At 42.0% G+C, this 24,732-nt stretch overlaps 1 protein-coding gene across 1 annotated transcript in view; it reads right to left on the bottom strand.

Moving 5' to 3' along the window:
* Positions 1 to 4,626: 4,626 nt before the first annotated feature.
* LOC110502588 (protogenin B-like) overlaps positions 4,627 to 24,732 on the bottom strand; it is a 41,597-nt gene continuing 21,491 nt past the window's right edge. Inside the window, exons 12-20 of the mRNA XM_036960800.1 lie at positions 17,694 to 17,789; positions 17,303 to 17,489; positions 15,529 to 15,656; positions 14,632 to 14,802; positions 13,521 to 13,709; positions 12,224 to 12,347; positions 9,964 to 10,111; positions 8,394 to 8,501; positions 4,627 to 8,258 (exon numbers count right to left, since the gene is read on the bottom strand). Coding sequence (XP_036816695.1) covers positions 7,368 to 8,258; positions 8,394 to 8,501; positions 9,964 to 10,111; positions 12,224 to 12,347; positions 13,521 to 13,709; positions 14,632 to 14,802; positions 15,529 to 15,656; positions 17,303 to 17,489; positions 17,694 to 17,789 — 2,042 coding nt within the window. The 3' untranslated portion in view covers positions 4,627 to 7,367. The remainder of the gene's footprint in view (positions 8,259 to 8,393; positions 8,502 to 9,963; positions 10,112 to 12,223; positions 12,348 to 13,520; positions 13,710 to 14,631; positions 14,803 to 15,528; positions 15,657 to 17,302; positions 17,490 to 17,693; positions 17,790 to 24,732) is intronic.

Here is a 24,732-nt window from a genome sequence, read left to right as displayed (position 1 = left end):
CAGGAAAGTTTTATTCCTGCTGTTATCGCCTGTTACCGCTGCTCTGACATCCAAAAAGGATTTCCGGCTGTATGGGCTGGGCTAATAATGTACGAAATAACACAAAAAAAATAAAAAATAACTTGCTGTCTAGGGGTTAATTATCATCAGTATCTGTTAGTTAGCTAGCGTTGGTCCACACATCGGATGCTCTTGCAGCTCGTAGTGTGTATGCTGCGTTTAAAACAACTGAGAGCTCGGAAAAATACGAGGTCAAATCATGACGTCAGTAATTTTCTGGTCGGAGCTATTTTTCCCCAGTCGGATCTCGTTTTATTCCCCCCTGAGTTCCCAGTTGTTTTGAACGCGATAACAGCGATAACAGCGGTCCATACCTAACTAGAGATGCAGACAAAAGTTGTCGACGCTAAACAAGGCAAAGAACACCAAATAGTTATAACTTGCAGTCATTATGTACAAACATCATCCCATGGCCGGAGTTAAACAGGCCCCGCATTGTTCAAACATGTCTTTACGTCTTTCCTCTATTCGTTCGTCATAGCAGACGTCAGGTGTCTGAAGCGCTTTGCTGCCATCTGCAGGACGTACTCCTGAACTACTGACGGTAGATGTTCAATTTGCACCAGACATTCAAAAGCATGCTCGTGTGGCAAGGTCGATTTCCGCGGTTATAAACCCAAGGTCGTTACAATAATTCACCCCCAGGTTGTTAGACTGTTCCAACTTTTTTTTTTAAATGAACCCAATATAATTCCTACTTTGAGACGCTTGACATAGTCACCTCTTTCTTATTTTTTTATGATCTGAAAAGCAAAAGTGATCCTAGATCAACATTCACAGTCTTGGATATAAATATAGGACCAGAAGTACACAGAATATAAAGAGGGTGGGGGAAGTGATGGTGAGTAACCCAGTTGCCAGTATATCCCTGGGTTAGTTATGTTTAAGAAGGATAAAAAAGGAACCATGCAATTCCTCATTGAGCATACTGCCATGGTTACACACTAAAACAATAAGAGAGCTTCCGTGATTGGGCAGAGGATAAAAGACTTGGCTAGGGAACCGAGCATTGCCGATTCTGTCAAAACTCCCCAAGGAGATGTGGGTGTGGAGTCAGGCGCAGGAGAAACAAGTAATGAATGAAAAGGGCGTTTAATCAGCTCAAAAATCACAGGACACCGGACTACAGCAGTAGCCATAAAACCCCACTCAGACACAGTCCAGGGAAAAACAAACATGAACTAGCGAAAACAATCCCGCACAAAAACCCAAAGGAAATGTCGAGATGAAATACCCCCCCTAATTAACCAAAAATGAAACCAGGTGAACCACAAAACAGACATAACCAAAAGAAAAGGAAAAAAGATCGGTGGCAGCAGGTAGACCGGTGACGACGACCGCCGAGCGCCGCCCGAACAGGGAGAGGATTCACCTTCGGTGGAAGTCGTGACAGTTTCAAACCCCACATGTGCAGATTGTCAACATACGGTATAAACAGTAAAATAAATAGGTTTGTGTGTTTATGATTAAATGCTGTTCAAATGTCCTGTGGGTCTATATCAGCTTGTAGTGGTCCTACAATACAGTCCTCAAATGCGTATTGCCATTCAATCTGGAGAGAAACATCGTGGGCATGTATTCCAATGTGCTTTAAAGAGAATGTTGTAAAAATTCAATATAACATTTTCTAAATTTTCTTGAAATGTTTTGAGGACCTCTAAGACAAAGTTAAATGTACACTGAACAAAAATATAAACGCAACATATAAACTGTTGGTCCCATTTTCATGAGCTGAAATAAAAGATCCCAGAAATGTTCCATACGCACAAAAAGCTTATTTCTTTAAAATGATGTGTACCAATTTGTTTACATCCCTGTTAGTGAGCATTTCTCCTTTGCCATGATAATCCATCCACCTGACAGGTGTGTCATATCAAGAAGCTGATTAAACAGCATGATCATTACACAGGTGCACCTTGTGCTGGGGAAAAATCTAAGGCCACTCTAAAATGTGCCGTTTTGTCACACAACACAATGCCACAGATGTCTAAACTTTTGAGGGAGCGTGCAATTGGCATGCTGACTGCAGGAATGTCCACCAGAGCTGTTGCCAGAGAATTGAATGTTAATTTCTCTACCATAAGCCGCCTTAAAGAATTTGGCAGTATGTCCAACTGGCCTCACAATCACAGACCACGTATAACCACGCCAGGACCTCCACATCCAGCTTCTTCACCTGCGGGATCATCTGAGACCAGCCACCTGCACAGCTGATGAAACTCTGGGTTTGCACATTTAAAGAATTTCTGCACAAACTGTCAGAAACCGTCTCATCGAGCTCATCGATCCGAGCTGATCTGCATACTCGTCGTCCTCACTAGGGGTCTTGACCTGACTGCAGTTTGATGTCGTAACTGACTTCAGTGGGCAAATGCTCACCTTCGATGGCCACCGGTATGCAGGAGAAGTGTGTTCTTCACGGATGAATCCCGGTTTCAACTTTACCTTGCAGATGGCAGACAGCGTTGTGTGGGCGAGCGGTTTGCTGATGTCTGGATCGACGTGTACAACAGCGTGTTCCAGTTCCCGCCAATATCCAGCAACTTCACACAGCCATTGAGGGGTGGGACAACATTCCACAGGCCACAATCAACAGCCTGATCAACTCTATGTGAAGGAGATGTCGCGCTGCATGAGGCAAATGGTGGTCACACCAGATACTGACTGGGTTTTCTAATCCACACCCCTACCTTTAAGGTATCTGTGACCAACAAGATGCATATCTGTATTCCCAGTCATGTGAAATCCATAGATTAGGCACCTAATGAATGTATTTCAATTGACTGATTTCCTTATATGAACCGTAACTCAGTAAAATCTTTGAAATGGTTGCATGTTGTGTTTATATATATATATATTTATATATATATTTGAATATTATGTTAAACCTAAAACAAAGAGGCTACGAACGTCATAGAAAAACAGACTTATTTAGAAATTGTGGAAACATCATACAGCATTATGGGAATGTTCTGTGCAACCTAACTTAAACATTGTATGAATGTCATCACAACTGAGCATTGTGTTTCGGGAACCCATCGCCTGTAATGTACAACCTAATTAAATGTTCTGGGAACCTTTTTTTTTTTTTTTTAAACCTCAAAGGCTGTTCTGTCAACATTCTTGTAATTTTTTTACAGACATGATCTGAATGTCGACACTACTGGAGTTTTGTGTGTGTGTGTGTGTGTGTGTGTGTGTTTTCGTGAACTTATCTTTTTGTGACGTTCTCACAATGTTCCCAATAACCTAATGACACATGCTGGTAACCTTCAAAGAACAGATTCAATATTTTCTAGAAATGTTCTTGCAACAACAGGTAAATGTTTAAAACAAACGTTCTATAAATCCTCAGCACGACAAGACAGTTTTTTGAGTTATGAGAACATTTGCTGCAAAAGTTCCCAGAATGCAATTTTCACACAGAACCATTTTTTGGTTTGCTAGACAGACTTAGATCCACATATACAAACCAATCCTGTATCTGTCGACACTGTATAGTGTATTTTGGTGACACTGAGATAAAACTATGTCCTCATCACATCCATATCAATGATTTTTGAAAAAAACTATCACTGGAAAACTTTTTCAGGAAACATTTTTATTCAAATGATGAGACCATCTTGAGAGGATAAAATAATGTGGTTTGTAACACGGAAACACTGTTTACTTTAACACTTGGGAGAAAGAAATACATGATATGGTAAATATGAATGACAAAAATCAGGAAGTTACAACAAAAACACATGTTCAATAGTAGAAATAAAAGGACACATTCAAATTGGTGTCCGGCAAAGGCAGCGAAGCTCCCATAGCCGACAAAACCTGTCCCTGACGCAGGCTCTGAGAACACAGACAGAGGGGGACAATAGCCCAGTCTTTTCTTATATCCATCTAAGGCCGTGTCTAGACTTGACAGTTCACGCAGCTTTAGTATTCTGATCATGGATTTCTGATCATGGAATTCTGATCATGGAATTCTGATCATGGAATTCTGATCAGGGAATTCTGATCATGGAATTCCGAAAGTGTCATGTGTCTACACCTACAAATAAATGTGTAACCGTGTCCACATAGTGCCCGGATTCCCCTTTTTCCTGCGCTATATTCAAATGCCAGTATGCATTCTACAAACGGTGGAATAGGCTAAATATGATAATAACACAACAACAACTGATGGCAATAGCTAACTACTGTAGCTAACTAGCCAGCTAACCTCTGTAGCTAACCACTGTAGCTAACTAGCCAGCTAACTACTGTAGCTAACTACTGTAGCTAACCAGCCAGCTAACCTCTGTAGCTAACTAGACAGCTAACCTCTATAGCTAACCTCTGTAGCTAACCACTGTAGCTAACCAGCCAGCTAACTACTGTAGCTAACCAGCCAGCTAACCTCTGTAGCTAACTAGCCAGCTAACCTCTGTAGCTAACTACTGTAGCTAACCAGCCAGCTAACCTCTGTAGCTAACTACTGTAGCTAACCAGCCAGCTAACCTCTGTAGCTAGCAAGCAACACTAAATGGATTGCAAAAGGGTTTGCATAACTCTAGCCAAACTAAAAAAAAATAGCTATTCTAAATATTAGCTTGTTGGCTAGCATTTCTGAGGCCAGCAAACACATTCCTCACACACTAACAATGTATGTCCTCCAACGTTATAATGAAAAAGGCGCCTCTCGATTTCAAAACAAGCTTTCTGGAGACTTATGAGAGGAGTGCTGATGACATCGCCCACTGTATGCACTTTCGGTAGCCTGAATTGTGTCCAGACTGAGGAGAAATCCGCACACAATGCATCCCTGACCAACTCCTGAAGTGGTAACCAGATCTGAACACAATCAGACCACAAAGCGACCCGTCTTTTCAATGCGACCTTCGTATTCCGATAGCAGAAGTGTAGACATGACATCAGGAAAAATATGCTTTAACACGAAATAAAACTATCCTAAAATAAAACAAAGCCATAAAATGTTTTATAAAGTCCCAAAAGTAAACTTTGAACATCTTTCAGGTGAAATCTCATGAACACGATCCAACTGACAACTGAGCGCTCTTTGACCTCTCAAGCCACACAAAACAAAATGGAACTTGGCATCACAATGATTCGACTTTAAAAATGCCTTTTCTAGTTAATCAAAAAATCCTAGCAACTTATAACACATTATGCAAATACTGTTGTGAAAGAAAAAAAAGAAGTAAAACCAAATAACTAATTATTAAAACAACATCTTCTTTGGTCCAAGATTATTTGCTTTTCAAAGATATAAAACTTGATTACGTTGCTCTTCACACATAGGGGTTATTGATTTGATAGTCAGAATCTTGTGGTATTGTCAAACTGGGGTGTGTAATATAATAGCAGCCTGCTCCCAGATGTGTTTGATCTGTGTAGCCAACTCCTATGGTCATTGTCATGGCTGGCATGCTATATAGCACAAACAAATCTGGTACCAGGCTAGAAATACAGTGGATACAAATATCCCACCAGTCCTCCAGTCTGATCTATCTGGAGGACCCACCAGTCCTCCAGTCTGATCTATCTGGAGGACCCACCAGTCCTCCAGTCTGATCTATCTGGAGGACCCACCAGTCCTCCAGTCTGATCTATCTGGAGGACCCACCAGTCCTCCAGTCTGATCTATCATCTATCTGAATCCCCCCATCTGAGGAAGTAGACAACTCTTTGGCATCTAATAGCACAGCGCCAACGCTGCATTTAGCATCAATGATCTACTGTACATAGAAGGCAAATGGAGAACACTCGTCTGAAAGACAGAGCACTAAAGCTTTCAACCAGATATAAAAACGTGTCTCGAAAATGTACAATAAGAATTGTATTCAACTCGATAATTCAATGAGAAATATACATACTTGACACGGCAGCGAAATGATTCAGAGGACACTTACAATACTGTAGGGCTGTTATGTCGCGTGTTCCTACTCTTTCTTTGGTTCTCTGTATCTACAATCATCTGCCAAGCCCTTTTCCCACGTAATAAGGCCATTTTAAAGCTTTTAAAAGGTACGCCGTACTGAAAATGCCAGTTCAACGTTTAATTTTTAGTTACTTGATCTTACTCAAATAGAGACTGGTGATACAGTATCTAATGCTTCAATGTTAGAACTATACTGAAGAGGCTCGTCATAAAAATAAAAATAAAAACGTAAACGCTTTTCCAACCTTACAACAAAAAAACAAACAAATAATTCCAAAAGGAATTTTCACAAATCTTCAAACTAAATTCAGCCTGTAACTATAACTCCTGCAGGTAAGACGACATGGCTTGGAAATATTTTCAACCTCATTACCCTGAGTTAGGGAAAATAAAACTGCACAATATACTCTTAAAATGAGGTAGTAGTATAATACGGTACTTGCACAATATACTGTTATAAATGAGGTAGTACTATATATACACAGAGTCAGAGTAACTGAGGTAGACAATCAGCAATGAGGAGGGTCACTCTGCTTCAATGGAAGAAAACAATCTCCTTAATTATAGAATGTATCACGAAGCAATATATTTTTTTACATTCTTTTGAACATTCATTGTTGGGTGAGCTTTGGTTTAGGACAGACATTAAGGACTGGTTTCCCGGACAAAGATTAAGCTTAGTTTTGTAAAAAAAAAAATGTAAAGCCCCTTCCAATGTCCAATCTTCACTGAACATGCTGTAAAGCCCCTTCCAATGTCCAATCTTCACTGAACATGCTGTAAAGCCCCTTCCAATGTCCAATCTTCACTGAACATGCTGTAAAGCCCCTTCCAATGTCCAATCTTCACTGAACATGCTTATCAGGATCCCATAACATCCCTTTCACCAATTCATGACAAAGCATCATCTGTGTGGTGTTTCTTTCTTTGGTGTGCTAATATGGGGGGGGGGCGGTTCTCTTCTACACTGTTCAACCAATCCTGTAAATGTGGAGGAGGAGTTAAGATGGAATTGGTCGACTTGTTAACGTCCTAAAGCAGAAGTCTCTCTTTCCAGTTCCCCTGACAACCGGATGCATCCAACCCCGCTGAGGTAGGTGTCTAAGAAATCATCCCTAAAGACTTGACACAAAGACAGAAACCAGACAGACTGAAAATAAGATCCAAATGAATCAGGAAAACATCAACATTCATTATAAATATCTTGAGGTAGACCTGAAGCAAACACCCATTTCCTCCTTAAAGCTTAAACTTCCTGATCCCTCTATGTAAGTGTATGTTCCTTGCCCAAGGACCTATTTCAGGAGGCAAAGAAGCGAGAAAGGTGGGCTGCTTCAACTGAAAATAAGCCGCATTCAGGTCGGGTAACCTATCACCAGGACGAGCCTGCTGACTGGACCGTGGCCTGGGCAGGATAAACAGCTTCCTCAGTCGAGAGGGAACAGGGCCGTGAGGGATGCTGGACCGTGGCCTGGGCAAGATAAACAGCTTCCTCAGCCGAGAGGGAACAGGGATGCTGGACGGTGGCCTGGGCAGGATAAACAGCTTCCTCAGCCGAGAGGGAACAGGGCCGTGAGGGATGCTGGACGGTGGCCTGGGCAGGATAAACAGCTTCCTCAGCCGAGAGGGAACAGGGCCGTGAGGGATGCTGGACGGTGGCCTGGGCAGGATAAACAGCTTCCTCAGCCGAGAGGGAACAGGGATGCTGGACGGTGGCCTGGGTAGGATAAACAGCTTCCTCAGCCGAGCGGGAACAGGGCCGTGAGGGATGCTGGACCGTGGCCTGGGCAAGATAAACAGCTTCCTCAGCCGAGAGGGAACAGGGATGCTGGATAGTGTCATGACCAGGCTGGTGGAGACCATGGTGGAGACGGTAGGGAGGTCTTAGTGGCGTCACCTCAGATTCCACTTTAAAACCAGGCTTTTCTTCTTCTTCCTTCTTTGGAGTTGGGCTGTCATCCAACTCCGACCCGAAGGACGGAGGCCTGGAGTTACGGCCTGAGGTGGCGGTGGACGGGTTGCTCATCTCATTGCTTATCTCTTCGTTGGAGTAGTGACCAGAGTCTCCTGTCTCCTGACTTCCGTCACTGGTCTCAGTAGTTCCAGAGCTGTTTCCCTCACTGAAGCCCCCGGAGCTCTCCATGTCCCCTAGTGGCCCGAACAGGATATGCAGGCTGGAGGGCTGGAGGGGAGGCGCACCTTCCTTCTCCTCGTAACACAGAACGGTCTTCCCTGCCTCGTACAGATATGCTCTGTTCTCAGCCTAGAGATAAAGGAGAGGAGAGATATTTGTTGTATAACAACATTGTATAACAAATGACCAATACTCAATACTGTAAACTCCATGACTGGTATTTTGATAGCAGCAACATGATTTGGTTCATGTCTGAAGACCGACCTGGCTTGTATTTCTATTGTATCTCTCCCTCTTAAAAAAGTGCCATCTCTCGCTGCGGTTGATACCGCAGACCGGGCCGGCTCCTGTAATCACCAGGTTTGTCCCACCCTGAAAACAGAGAGAGAACCAGATTAGAGACAGATAAAGGCGTAGAGTACATTCAGAAAGTATTCAGACCCCTTTTTGACTTTTTCCACATTTTGTTACGTTACAGCCTTATTCTAAACTGGATTCAATAAATTTAAAAAATCCTCAGCAATCTACACACAATACCACATAATGACAAAGCGAGAAAAAAAACAAATCTTTTTTTTCCTTTCAGATTTACATAAGTATTCAGACCCTTTGCTGTGAGACATGAAACTGAGGTCAGGTGAATCCTGTTTCCATTGATCATCCTTGAGATGTTTCTACAACTTGATTGGAGTGCACCTGTGGTAAATTCAATTGATTGGACATGAATTGGAAAGGCACACATCTGTCTATATAAGGTCCCACAGTTGACAGTGCATGTCAGAGCAAAAGCCAAGCCATGAGGTTGAAGGAATTGTCCGTAGAGCTCCGAGACAGGATTGTGTCGAGGCACAGATCTGGGGAAGGGTACCAAAAATATTCTGCAGCACTGAAGGTCCCCAAGAACACCGTGGCCTCCATCATTCTTAAATGGCAGAAGTTTAGAACCACCAAGACTCTTCCTAGAGCTGGCCGCCAGGCCAAACTGAGCAATCGGGGGAGAAGGGCCTTGGTCAGGGAGGTGACCAAGAACCTGGTGGTCACTCTGACACTGCTCTAGAGTTTATCTGTGGAGATGGTTGTCCTTCTGGAAGTTTCTCCCATCTCTGCAGCACTCTACCAATCAGGCCTTTATGGTAGAGTGGCCAGATGGAAGCCACTCCTCAGTAAAAGGCACATGACAGACCACTTGGAGTTTGCCAAAAGGCGCCTAAAGACTCTCAGACCATGAGAAACAAGATTCTCTGGTCTCATGAAACCAAGATTGAACTATTTGGCCTGAATGCCAAGTGTCACATCTGGAGGAAACCTGGCACCATCCCTACGGCGAAGCATGGTGGTGACAGCATCATGCTGTGGGGATGTTTTTCGGCGGCAGGGACTGGGAGACTAGTTAGGATTGAGAGAAAGATGAACGGAACAAAGTGCAGAGAGATGAAAACCTGCTCCAGAGCACTCAGGACCTCAGACTGGAGCGAAGATTCACCTTCCAACAGGACAACAACCCTAAGCACACAGCCAAAAGACAACGCAGGAGTGGCTTCGGGACAAGTCTCTGAATGTCCTTGAGTGACACAACCAGAGCCCGGACTTTAACCCAATTTAATACATTTGCAAAAAATTTAAAAAAATAATAATTTCTTTGTCATTATGGGGTATTGTTCGTAGGTTGATGAGGTTGATAAAATGTAATCCATTTTAGAATAACGCTGTAACCTAACAAAATGTGGAAAAAGTCTAAAGGGGTCTGAATACTTTCCCGAAGGCACAGTATATGACATAAATACAGTCTCATACATACACACTCATGGCCTGTGTCTGTAGAGTCATGTCTCACCTTGGCATCAATGAAGTGAGGTGCCATCATGGGCATCAGGGCCTCTATGTTCTCAGCCTGGTGTTCATTGGCCAGGGCCAAACCAGTATGTGCACCATGGGTTCCCTCACCGTTCACTACGTCCATGATCTTACAGATGGAAGATTTCCTATTGGAGCAAAGAGTAGAAGTTAGGGGACAATATAAAATAATCTATTTGAAGAGAGTTCTTTCAAAAATGGCTGAAGCATTAGAATGAGTACATGGACTATAGTCTGAGAAGGAGAAGAAGAAACAGAAGAAGAAGAAACAGAAGAAAGAGAAGAAGAAGAAACAGAAGAAGAAGGAGAAACAGAAGAAGAAGAAACAGACGAAAGAGAAGAAGGAGAAGAAACAGAAGAAAGAGAAGAAGAAGAAACAGAAGAAGAAGAAGAAGAAGAAACAGAAGAAGAAGAAGAAGAAGAAACAGAAGAAGAAGAAACAGAAGAAAGAGAAGAAGAAGAAACAGAAGAAGAAGAAACAGAAGAAGGAGAAACAGAAGAAGAAGAAACAGAAGAAGGAGAAACAGAAGAAGAAGAAACAGAAGAAACAGAAGAAACAGAAGAAGAAGAAACAGAAGAAACAGAAGAAGAAACAGAAGAAGAAGAAACAGAAGAAGAAGAAGAAACAGAAGAAGAAGAAACAGAAGAAGAAGAAGAAGAAACAGAAGAAACAGAAGAAGAAGAAGAAGAAACAGAAGAAGAAGAAGGAGAAACAGAAGAAGAAGAAGAAGAAGAAGAAACAGAAGAAGGAGAAACAGAAGAAGAAGAAGAAGAAGAAGAAACAGAAGAAGGAGAAACAGAAGAAGAAGAAACAGAAGAAGAAGAAACAGAAGAAGAAGAAGAAGAAACAGAAGAAGAAGGAGAAACAGAAGAAGAAACAGAAGAAGAAACAGAAGAAGAAGAAACAGAAGAAGAATAAACAGAAGAAGGAGAAACAGAAGAAGAAGGAGAAACAGAAGAAGGAGAAACAGAAGAAGAAACAGAAGAAGAAGAAACAGAAGGAGAAACAGAAGAAGAATAAACAGAAGAAGAAGGAGAAACAGAAGAAGAAGGAGAAACAGAAGAAGAAACAGAAGAAACAGAAGAAGAAGAAGAAGAAACAGAAGAAGAAGAAGAAGAAGAAACAGAAGAAGGAGAAGAAGAAACAGAAGAAGAAGAAACAGAAGAAGAATAAACAGAAGAAGGAGGAGAAACAGAAGAAGGAGAAACAGAAGAAGAAACAGAAGAAACAGAAGAAGAAGAAGAAGAAACAGAAGAAGAAGAAGAAGAAACAGAAGAAGAAGAAACAGAAGAAGAAGAAACAGAAGAAGGAGAAGAAGAAACAGAAGAAGAAGAAACAGAAGAAGAAGAAGAAACAGAAGAAACAGAAGAAGAAGAAGAAGAAACAGAAGAAACAGAAGAAGAAGAAACAGAAGAAGAAGAAGAAGAAACAGAAGAAGAAGAAACAGAAGAAGAAGAAGAAGAAACAGAAGAAGGAGAAGAAGAAACAGAAGAAGAAGAAACAGAAGAAGAAGAAGAAACAGAAGAAGAAGAAACAGAAGAAACAGAAGAAGAAGAAACAGAAGAAGGAGAAGAAGAAACAGAAGAAGAAGAAACAGAGAAGAAACAGAAGAAACAGAAGAAGAAGAAACAGAAGAAACAGAAGAAACAGAAGAAGGAGAAGAAGAAACAGAAGAAACAGAAGAAGAAGAAGAAACAGAAGAAGAAGAAGAAGAAACAGAAGAAACAGAAGAAGAAACAGAAGAAGAAGAAACAGAAGAAGAAGAAACAGAAGAAGAAGAAGAAGAAGAAGAAGAAACAGAAGAAACAGAAGAAGAAGAAGAAACAGAAGAAGAAGAAACAGAAGAAACAGAAGAAGAAGAAACAGAAGAAGAAGAAACAGAAGAAGAAGAAGAAGAAGAAGAAGAAACAGAAGAAACAGAAGAAGAAGAAGAAACAGAAGAAGAAGAAACAGAAGAAGAAGAAACAGAAGAAGAAGAAGAAGAAGAAACAGAAGAAGAAGAAACAGAAGAAGAAGAAACAGAAGAAACAGAAGAAGAAGAAGAAACAGAAGAAGAAGAAACAGAAGAAGAAGAAGAAGAAGAAACAGAAGAAGAAGAAACAGAAGAAGAAGAAACAGAAGAAGAAGAAACAGAAGGAGAAGAAGGAGAAGAAACAGAAGAAGAAGAAACAGAAGAAACAGAAGAAGAAGATACAGAAGAAACAGACGACTATTACTAAGATGGACATCGTGTAAATACCTGGATCTGCCTTTGCTGATGAGGATGATGGTACACATCACTATACAGGCCAGAGCGATGCAGACCCCCACGATGATCCCGGTCATGGAATTCTGCTCCGTGTGGTACAGGCCGTCAGAGAACACTGGAAGACATGAGAAATCATGTCACACTGAGTAATCACATCAATTTAATAACTCTACCTACATGTACATATTACCTTGACACCGGTGCCCCCGCACATTGACTCTGTACCGGTACCCCCTGTATATAGCCTCCACATTGACTCTGTACTGGTACCCCCTGTATATAGCCTCCACATTGACTCTGTACTGTTACCCCCTGTATATAGCCTCCACATTGACTCTGTACCGGTACCCCCTGTATATAGCCTCCACATTGACTCTGTACCGGTACCCCCTGTATATAGCCTCCACATTGACTCTGTACTGGTACCCCCTGTATATAGCCTCCACATTGACTCTGTACCGGTACCCCTGTATATAGCCTCCACATTGACTCTGTACCGGTGCCCCCTGTATATAGCCTCCACATTACCTCTGTACCGGTACCCCCTGTATATAGCCTCCACATTGACTCTGTACCGTAACACCCTGTATATAGCCACAATACTTACTACAACACTCTCCAGTCCAACAACACTGACCACTAGCCACAATACTTACTACAACACTCTCCAGTCCAACAACACTGACCACTAGCCACAATACTTACTACAACACTCTCCAGTCCAACAACACTGACCACTAGCCACAATACTTACTACAACACTCTCCAGTCCAACAACACTACGACAACACTCTCCAGTCCAACAACACTACAACAATACTAACGACAACACTCTCCAGTCCAACACTCTCCAGTCCAACAACACTGACCACTAGCCACAATACTTACTACAACACTCTGCAGTCCAACAACACTGCGACAACACTCTCCAGTCCAACAACACTACGACAACACTCTCCAGTCCAACAACACTGCGACAACACTCTCCAGTCCAACAACACTACGACAACACTCTCCAGTCCAACAACACTACGACAACACTCTCCAGTCCAACAACACTGCGACAACACTCTCCAGTCCAACAACACTGACCACTAGCCACAATACTTACTACAATACTCTCCAGTCCAACAACACTGACCACTAGCCACAATACTTACTACAACACTCTCCAGTCCAACAACACTGCGACAACACTCTCCAGTCCAACAACACTGCGACAACACTCTCCAGTCCAACAACACTGCGACAACACTCTCCAGTCCAACAACACTGCGACATAACTAACCTGTGGTGTCTGAGGAGGAGCCGCTGCCTGAGTGCCTGGGGCTCTTCCCTCGGTGTCTAGACCCAGGCCCCAGGGCCAGCTCCACAGTAGTAGAGAAGGGCCCGTCCCCCACCTGGTTGGAGGCAGAGATCTTCACCAGGTAGACGTTACCAGGCTCCAGACGCTCCAGCAGGGCCATGGTGTTACTTCCTGTAGGGACAGCAGACAGGTTTTTAGAGCGGACTGGAGTAGAATGCATCCTAACACAGCCATTCCCAAAACCCCAGACACAAATCTGGGATGCACACTGGTCAGATACGTCAGAAAGGTTTAAATCTGCACTCAACGGACTCAAACACTCTGCTCTCAAAGCTTCTGCCCAAGCCTGTCTCCAGACCCTCCCCTTCCAAAATGTCCACCTGTGTTTACAATTCCTCTGTAATATCTGTCTGTCTAACCATATCACTCATCCTCCCTCTGCAGTATCTGCCAGTATCTAGCTGTTCCACACACCCTCCCTCTGCAGTATCTGGCTGTCTAACCATCACATTCATCCTCCCTCTGCAGTATCTGCCAGTATCTAGCTGTTCCACGCATCCACCCTCTGCAGTATCTGTCAGTATCTAGCTGTTCCACTCACCCTCCTTCTGCAGTATCTGGCTGTCTAACCATCACATTCATCCTCCCTCTGCAGTATCTGCCAGTATCTAGCTGTTCCACGCATCCACCCTCTGCAGTATCTGGCTGTTCCACTCACCTTCCCTCTGTAGTATCTTCCAGTATCTAGCTGTTCCACTCACCCTCCCTCTGCAGTGTCTGCCAGTCTCTAGCTGTTCCACTCACCCTCCCTCTGCAGTGTCTGCCAGTATCTAGCTGTTCCACTCACCCTCCTTCTGCAGTATCTGGCTGTCTAACCATCACATTCATCCTCCTTCTGCAGTATCTGCCAGTATCTAGCTGTTCCACGCATCCACCCTCTGCAGTATCTGGCTGTTCCACTCACCTTCCCTCTGTAGTATCTTCCAGTATCTAGCTGTTCCACTCACCCTCCCTCTGCAGTGTCTGCCAGTATCTAGCTGTTCCACTCACCCTCCCTCCGCAGTGTCTGCCAGTATCTAGCTGTTCCACTCACCCTCCCTCTGCAGTGTCTGCCAGTATCCGGCCAGCCGGGCCCTCTGTGAGGCGTACAGGATGGTGTAGTGCGTCACTGCCAGGTTGTTCTCCTCTGGTTCCCTCCAGGAAACCAGGGCTGTGCCGTCCTCAATCAGAGACACCCTCACACCTTCAGGAGGGTGTCTGGGCGCTGATGAACAGAAAAAGGGTCATTGAAATATCTTAATTAGCTTAAATGTATCCGTCATCTAGTACAGTTGGCCTTGATTGGTGAATGTTATTGTGTGCACAAGGGTTCGCTGGTTCTCGCCCATCTCAAATACAATTTTAATTTTAAAAAGTTTATTGGTTTCGCGTACAAAAAAAATGGTCAGGTGTTATAGCAGGTGCGGCGTCATGCTTACGTTACTAGCTCAAACAGCGCCTGTAGAATGTCTAGCAAATACAGAAATAATCCACATACAAAACAACAAAAAAAATGTCAGAATGAGTCTAACAAACGAGAGTAGATAAATCAGTGCGAACGGTGTCTGAATACACAGTATAAATACCTGCTGTGTTCAGACAGTAGATCACTTGGAAGAAAATGGTCTGTACAGTAGTAGGTATATTAGGATGAGCTACGTTGAGAATACAGTATATACATAAACAGTGAGTCAACAAACAGTATATATACACACAGAATACGAGGTGACTGTTGTTCTATCCATATACATGGGGCATCAGTCTCAAGGTGCAGGGCAGAGAACCGGCCGGGAACATCTCAGAGTAGACTGGGAAGGAAGCTGTTGATGTCACTTAAAAAAAGTTAAATAGACTCCTTCATAATGCATAGATCATGAAGGACTCTTTTATCCTTGTTATCCTTGGGAAACGTGACATGATGCGTCAGAAGAGAATAAGAGGTTTTTTTTACCTGCTGGTAGAGTCCTCTGAAAGACGACCACGCTCCAGGGACTGTCCAGTTGGTCGACATGGAGACGCACCACCAACTCATAGCGAGTGTTGGAGTCCAGGCTCTGTATCAACACACTCTGGTTGGTACTGACGAGGACAAAACAGACATCCCAGAATAAATATTAGCAATCGTGAGAGGGTTCAATAAAAAAAAAAAAACACACTCCCATGTTCATAACAATGTCGCGTTTCAGTCTCTTGTCAGAAGAGAAGTAAAAGTGTAAAACTAAATCACCACGTGCAATATCAATTTCCACGATCGGAAAAATGACAATGTAAATGGACAATAGCATAGTAGTGAAGTACACTGCAACATGTAGAAAGTGTTGGTCCCACGTTTCATGAGCTGAAATAGAAGTTCCCTGAAATGTTCCATACGCACAAAAAAAGCTTGTTTCTCTAAAATGTTGTGCACAAATTTGTTTACATTCCTGTTACTGAGCATTTCTCATTTGCAAAGATAATCAAAAGATAATATCAAGAAGCTAATTAAACAGCACGGTCATTACACAGGTGCACCTTGTGCTGGGGGGGGGGGGGGGGACAATAAAAGGCCACTCTAAAATGTGCAGTTTTGTCACACAACACAATGCCACAGATGTCTCAAGTTTTGAGGAAGCGTGCAATTGGCATGCTGACTACAGGAATGTCCACCAGAGTTGTTGCCAGAGAATTTAATGTTAATTTCTCTACCATAAGCCACCTCCAACATAATTTTAGAGGATTTGACAGTACGTCCGACTGGCCTCCCAACTGTATACCACGTGTTTGGAGTCATGTGGGCGAGCGGTTTGCGGATGTCAGCGTTGTGAACAGAGTGCCCCATGGTGGTGGTGGTGGTGGTGGTATGAGCAGGCAATAAGCTACGGGCAACGAACACAATTGCACTTTATCGATGGCAATTTGGAATGCACAAAACTACCGTGACGAGATCCTGAGCCCCATTTATTTTATAAAGGTATCTGTGACCAACAGATGCATATATCTGTATTCCCAGTCATGTGAAATCCATAGATTAGGGCCTAATGAATTTATTTCAATGGACTGATTTCCTCATGTGAACTGTAACTCAGTAAAATCAATTAAATTGTAGCATTCATATTTTTTGTTCAGTATAATAATCTTAGTAGTAAAGTATTCTTCTTCCTCAACGGACTCCAGGATACAGGTATAAACATCATAAGTATCTTGTAGAAAGAGGAGGAAGGGGAGCGTTACTAAGGTAAACAATAGTACGTTTTGGTAGACAGAAGGGGCTCTCTGGTCAAAGGGGTGAATTGGTCATCAAAAAGAAGGACCAAGGCACATTCTTCATATAATTCATTATTATAATTAGTGTGTCTTCATTATTATTAATCAATGAATATAATTGCTATTGATGAATTATTACTTATTAATTAATACAATTATTAATTATTACAATTATTAGTTATTATAATTATTAATCATTATAATTATTCATTATTATTCATTAATTATTATTATTATTAATTATTATTAATAACTTAATATAATTACTATTGATTAATTATTAAAATTATGAATTAATACAATTATTAATAATTATAATTATTCGTCATTATAAGTATTAATTATTATAATTATGAATTATTATTTGTTATAATTATTATATGTATTAATTATATGAAGAGTGCCTCTTTTCTTATTGACGATCATAAGTATCTTGTAGATCACGAGCAGTTCTGTTGCAGAAAAATTGGTCATGAACTCACGTCTGTACGTAGCGTATGGCTGACGCGTTCATCAGGCCCACAGGCGTACAGCGAGCTGTGTAGCTGACAGCCTTCCTAGAGGCGAAGGCAGGACGGCTCCAACGCAGGTACACCGCTGACGAGCTGTTAGCCACCGCACTCACATGGTCCGGGGCTGGAGGGGAGGCCACCGGGTGATCTCGTACAGCTACAAGACACACCCACACACAGATGGAAAACCAAAAAAATTTGTCACAAAAACAAAATAACATTTCCTGTAGAAAATGCGTGCGATTGTTTCAGATTGTTGAATAAGTATTTTTATGGTAGTGGGAGATGTGTTAGAGGCCCACGTAGAATTCAGGATGAACAGAAGCTGAAGCAGATTTAACCAATTTTTCTGTTTACTTACACACACATCCTGGGGTGCTGAGTGTCTGGTCGGCCTGGTAACCATCTCCTACAAGGCTTAATGCCAACAGTTTCACATGGTACTTCCTCCTTGGGTCTGGAAAACATTGAATGATAGATTAATAAATCATTTCTGTGGAAATATATATTATATTTTCTGTCTATTGTCAACTGACCCACATTCGCGTTAAAAACATCAGTGCGAACAAAAGGCGAATCTGAAATGGCCATTATCAGTCAAAACATAAGAAATAAATGAAAAGTTAACAAAAGTTTGCTTTTTTCAGTTAAAGTACTAGCCCCTAAGAGCTGGAGGGCAAACGACCTCTTGGTCTTAGCTGACCGTTCCCTACTCACACAGAGTTCAGTGTCTCCCCCCCTCTTTTCCCCTCAGAACAGCCTTAATTCGTCAAAGCGTTGGACTCTACAAGGTGTCGAAGGCGTTCCACAGGGATGCTGGCCCATGTTGACTCTACAAGGTGTCGAAAGCGTTCCACAGGGATGCTGGCCCCATGTAGACTCTACAAGGTGTCGAAGGCGTTCCACAGGGATGCTGGCCCCATGTAGACTCTACAAGGTGTCGAAGGCGTTCCACAGGGATGCTGGCCCCATGTTGACTCTACAAGGTGTCGAAGGCGTTCCACAGTGATGCTGGCCCATGTTGACTCCAATGCTTCCCACAGTGGTGTCAAGTTGGCTGGATGTCCTTTGGGTGGTGGACCATTCTTGATACACACGGGTAAACTGTTGAGCGTGAAAAACCCAGCAGCGTTGCAGTTCTTGACACAAAATGGTGAGCCTGGCACCTACTTTTCCGCTTGCTAGATACTTTATGTCCCAAATTATACTATTTACATTTTATAGTCTATATATTATAGTCTATATTTATAGTTTATATTTTGACACTAGAATCAATGTTTCTGACTCATAATGCCGATGCCACATCGGCCGTTTTCAAAATGAGAAGTTGATTTTTTAGGGCCAATCGCTCTTTAAAAATGGTGCAATTCAATTCAGTGTCTTTCACTTGAAAACGCACCACACGCTAACCATCTCCTAAATCATGACGTATTTTAGGGGACCGTTAAGGATTTGTTTTATATCTTGGTGTGAAAGGTTAGGTTCTGGGTATTGACCAGTGGAAAGGGGAGGGGTGGTGTGTGTGTGTGTGTTTAGTCCAGGCCTGTTGTTGTGGTGATGGGGGATGAGACCAGGAGGCTTGGTGGGAGGCCTGGGGCTAGGGGCTGGGGTGCGGGGGCCAGAGGCAGCATTCAGCTGCTAGGACCCAAGGCCCCTGGGACAAGGGGGGTTGACTAGGGTCAGGGGTCAGGCCAAGATAGAACAGAAGGAATCTGGGCTTCAGGACTGTGGGAGAGGAGAGAGTAGACCATTCTATGACATTTGAAATGTCTTTATTCTTTTGGAACTTCTGTGAGTTTAATCTTTACTGTTCATTATTATTGTTTATTTCACTTATGTATATTATCTACCTCACTTGCTTTGGCAATGTTAACATATGTTTCCCATGCCAATAAAGCCTCTTGAATTGAATTGAATTGTAGAGTAGAGTAGAGTAGAGTAGAGTAGAGTAGAGTAGAGTAGAGTAGAGTAGAGTAGAGTAGAGTAGAGTTGAGTTGAGTAGAGGAGGAGCCCACTTTGTTTCCCCTTGTCGGGACCTTCTGTTCCACCTGACTGCCCCTCCAGCCTTCTATCTACCCTCCACCTGGCCGCCCCTCCAGCCTTCTATCTACCCTCCACCTGGCCGCCCCTCCAGCCTTCTATCTACCCTCCACCTGGCCGCCCCTCCAGCCTTCTATCTACCCTCCACCTGGCCGCCCCTCCAGCCTTCTATCTACCCTCCACCTGGCCGCCCCTCCAGCCTTCTATCTACCCTCCACCTGGCCGCCCCTCCAGCCTTCTATCTACCCTCCACCTGGCCGCCCCTCCAGCCTTCTATCTACCCTCCACCTGAACGCCCCTCCAGCCTTCTATCTACCCTCCACCTGAACGCCCCTCCAGCCTTCTATCTACCCTCCACCTGAACGCCCCTCCAGCCTTCTATCTACCCTCCACCTGAACGCCCCTCCAGCCTTCTATCTACCCTCCACCTGAACGCCCCTCCAGCCTTCTATCTACCCTCCACCTGAACGCCCCTCCAGCCTTCTATCTACCCTCCATCAGGCCATCAGTTATAAATCTATAAACTTCCTTCTAGATGAATCTATAAACGTCCCTCTAGATAAATATATAAACTTCCTTCAAGATAAATCTATAAACTTCCTTCTAGATACATCTATAAACGTCCTAGATAAATCTATAAACTTCCTTCTAGATAAATCTATAAACGTCCTAGATAAATCTATAAACTTCCTTCAAGATAAATCTATAAACTTCCTTCTAGATGAATCTATAAACATCCCTCTAGATAAATCTATAAACTTCCTTCAAGATAAATCTATAAACTTCCTTCTAGATAAATCTATAAACTTCCTTCTAGATAAATCTATAAACTTCCTTCTAGATAAATCTATAAACTTCCTTCAAGATAAATCTATAAACTTCCTTCTAGATAAATCTATAAACTTCCTTCTAGATAAATCTATAAACTTCCTTCTAGATAAATCTTTAAACGTCCTTCTAGATAAATCTATAAACTTCCTTCTAGATGAATCTATAAACTTCCTTTATGATAAATCTATAAACTTCCTTCTAGATAAATCTATAAACGTGCTAGATAAATATATAAACTTCCTTCAAGATAAATCTATAAACTTCCTTCTAGATAAATCTATAAACGTCCTAGATAAATCTATAAACGTCCTTCTAGATAAATCTATAAACGTCCTAGATAAATCTATAAACTTCCTTCTAGATGAATCTATAAACTTCCTTCTAGATAAATCTATAAACTTCCTTCTAGATAAATCTATAAACTTCCTTCTAGATAAATCTATACACTTCCTTCTAGATAAATCTATAAACGTCCTAGATAAATCTATAAACTTCCTTCTATATAAATCTATAAACTTCCTTCTATATACATCTATAAACTTCCTTCTATATAAATCTATAAACTTCCTTCTATATAAATCTATAAACGTCCTTCTAGATAAATCTATAAACTTCCTTCTAGATAAATCTATAAACGTCCTAGATAAATCTATAAACTTCCTTCTATATAAATCTATACACTTCCTTCTAGATAAATCTATAAACGTCCTAGATAAATCTATAAACTTCCTTCTATATAAATCTATAAACTTCCTTCTATATAAATCTATAAACTTCCTTCTAGATAAATCTATAAACTTCCTTCTAGATGAATCTATAAACGTCCTTCTATATAAATCTATAAACTTCCTTCTAGATGAATCTATAAACTTCCTTCTAGATAAATCTATAAACGTCCTAGATAAATCTATAAACTTCCTTCTAGATAAATCTATAAACGTCCTTCTAGATAAATCTATAAACGTCCTTCTATATAAATCTATAAACTTCCTTCTAGATGAATCTATAAACGTCCTTCTATATAAATCTATAAACTTCCTTCTAGATAAATCTATAAACGTCCTTCTAGATAAATCTATAAACGTCCTAGATAAATCTATACACTTCCTTCTAGATAAATCTATAAACGTCCTTCTAGATAAATCTATAAACGTCCTCCTAGATAAATCTATAAACTTCCTTCTAGATACATCTATAAACGTCCTCCTAGATAAATCTATACACTTCCTTCTAGATAAATCTATAAACGTCCTTCTAGATAAATCTATAAACGTCCTCCTAGATAAATCTATAAACTTCCTTCTAGATACATCTATAAACGTCCTAGATAAATCTATACACTTCCTTCTAGATAAATCTATAAACGTCCTCCTAGATAAATCTATAAACTTCCTTCTAGATACATCTATAAACGTCCTAGATAAATCTATACACTTCCTTCTAGATAAATCTATAAACGTCCTTCTAGATAAATCTATAAACGTCCTTCTAGATACATCTATAAACGTCCTAGATACATCTATAAACGTCCTAGATAAATCTATACACTTCCTTCTAGATAAATCTATACACTTCCTTCTAGATAAATCTATAAACGTCCTAGATAAATCTATACACTTCCTTCTAGATAAATCTATACACTTCCTTCTAGATAAATCTATAAACGTCCTAGATAAATCTATAAACGTCCTTCTAGATAAATCTATAAACGTCCTTCCAGATAAATCCTTTAACTGTTAAAAGCCTAGATTGAGATCTAATCATATTATGTATCTGATGGGGGCGGCAGGTAGAGAGACTTACAGTAGAGAGACTTACAGTAGTGAGTCATTTAGCAGACTCTCTTATCCACTACAGTAGTGAGTCATTTAGCAGACTCTCTTATCCACTACAGTAGTGAGTCATTTAGCAGACTCTCTTATCCACTACAGTAGTGAGTCATTTAGCAGACTCTCTAATCCACTACAGTAGTGAGTCATTTAGCAGACACTCTTATCCACTACAGTAGTGAGTCATTTAGCAGACACTCTTATCCACTACAGTACTGAGTCATTTAGCAGACACTCTTATCCACTACAGTACTGAGTCATTTAGCAGACACTCTTATCCAGAGAGACTTACAGTAGTGAGTCATTTAGCAGACTCTCTTATCCAGAGCCACTACAGTAGTGAGTCATTTAGCAGACTCTCTGATCCAGAGTCACTACAGTAGTGAGTCATTTAATAGACTCTCTGATCCAGAGTCACTACAGTAGTGAGTCATTTAATAGACTCTCTTATCCAGAGTCACTACAGTAGTGAGTGCATACATTTTCATACTGGTCCCCCGTGGGAATCGAACCCACAGCCCTCGGACATCACAGAGGCCATTGTGAAATAGGGGACAGACAGTGCAATTCTCTAATCCAAGCCCACTGTCTCAAGACCATAGGTCATAGGTCCTTTGTCTGTCTAGCTCTGGCCAGTCCCAGGGGGCCGTGGGGTGTGGTGGTAACCTCACCCCATCCTGCTGGAGATCGAGTGCTAGTCAAGGTGTCGGGGGGGGAGCTCTGGCCCAGTGGCTATAGTACAATAGCCAGGGATAACGTATGCAAGCCAAGGATGAGATCCATGGGAAACGGTGGTGGGAAGAACATCTGGGCCCTGACCTCTGGGCCCTGACCTCTGGGCCCTGACCTCTGGGCCCTAACCCCCTTGGAGGCTTTGCTGCTCACACAATGCTGGGAGAGGGAATGGAGAGACACTGGGGAGGGGACTGGACAGTGACTAGAGTAGCATGGTCCCAGGTCTGTGTGTGCCGTCTTCACAACTCATATGGTCAATCGTGACAACAAAGAGTTGGTAAGACAGCACAAACAGGACCAAGACAGAGATGGAGAGGGGGGCTGGGGAGGAGAGGGGTGTCTGTTTAGGAAACAAGGGCCAGGCCGTACTGATCGGGCACGGACGGAGAGAAAGAGCAAGAAGACATTAAAAGATGTCAGTGCATATACAAAATACGCCCCTCCCCACTCTCTCCCTAATGTTTAACAACTACACAGGGAGCCAGAAACTCCCCAGGCCACTGATGTTTCATTCTGTGTCCTCAAGCTGGAGTTCTATACCCACCTATACCCAATCTATATCTATACCCACCTATACCCAATCTATACTTACACCCACCTATACCCACCTATACCCAATCTATACTTATACCCTCCTTTACCCAATCTATATCTATACCCACCTATACCCAATCTATATCTATACCCACCTATACCCAATCTATATCTATACCCACCTATACCCAATCTATACTTACACCCACCTATACACACCTATACCCAATCTATACTTACACCCACCTATACCCAATCTATATCTACACCCACCTATACACACCTATACCCAATCTATACTTACACCCACCTATACACACCTATACCCAATCTATACCCACCTGTACCCAATCTATACCTAGACCTGCGTATACCCACCTGTACCCAATCTATACCTATACCCAATCTATACTTATACCCACCTATACCCAATCTATACCCATACCCAATCTATATCTATACCCAATCTATATCTATAACCACCTATACCCAATCTATATCTATAACCACCTATACCCAATCTATATCTATACCCACCCATACCCTATCTATACCTATACCCAATCGATACCCGCCTATATCCAATCAATATCTATACCCAATTTATATCTATACCCACCTGTACCCAATCTATATCTATATAGGTATAGATTTGGTATAGGCGGGTATAAATTTAGATAGATTTAGATTGGGTACAGGTCTATAGATTAGGTAAAGGTATAGATCGGGTACGGGTGGGTATAGGTATAGATTGGGTACAGGTGGGTATAGGCAGGTATAGGTATAGATTGGATACAGGTGGGTATAGATTGGGTACAGGTGGGTATAGGCAGGTATGGGTACAGATTGGGTACAGGTGGGTATAGATTGGGTACAAGTGGGCATAGATATAGATTGGGTACAGGTGGGTATAGGTATAGATTGGGTATAGACGGGTATAGGTATAGATTGGGTACAGGTGGGTATAGATTGGGTATAGGCGGGTATAGATATAGATTGGGTACAGGTGGGTATAGATATAGATTGGGTACAGGTGGGTATAGGTATAGATTGTGTATAGGTTGGTTATAGACGGGTATAGATATAGATTGGGTATAGATTGGGTATAGGTGGGTATAGATATAGATTGGGTTTAAGTGGGTATAGGCGGGTATAGGTATAGATTGGGTACAAGTGGGTATAGATTGGGTACAGGTGGGTATAGGCAGGTATAGGTATAGATTGGGTACAGGCGGGTATAGATTGGGTACAGGTGGGTATAGGTATAGATTGGGTACAGGTGGGTATAGGTATAGATTGGGTACAGGTGGGTATAGGTATAGATTGGGTACAGGTGGGTATAGGTATAGATTGGGTACAGGTGGGTATAGGTATAGATTGGGTATCTATACCTATACCCAATCTATACCTATACCCGCTTGTACCCAATCT

Source organism: Oncorhynchus mykiss, chromosome 2, assembly GCF_013265735.2.
Source record: "Oncorhynchus mykiss isolate Arlee chromosome 2, USDA_OmykA_1.1, whole genome shotgun sequence".
NCBI lineage: Eukaryota > Metazoa > Chordata > Actinopteri > Salmoniformes > Salmonidae > Oncorhynchus > Oncorhynchus mykiss.
Note: the sequence above shows the minus strand (reverse complement) of the source record. Positions and strands in the feature narration are given on the sequence as shown.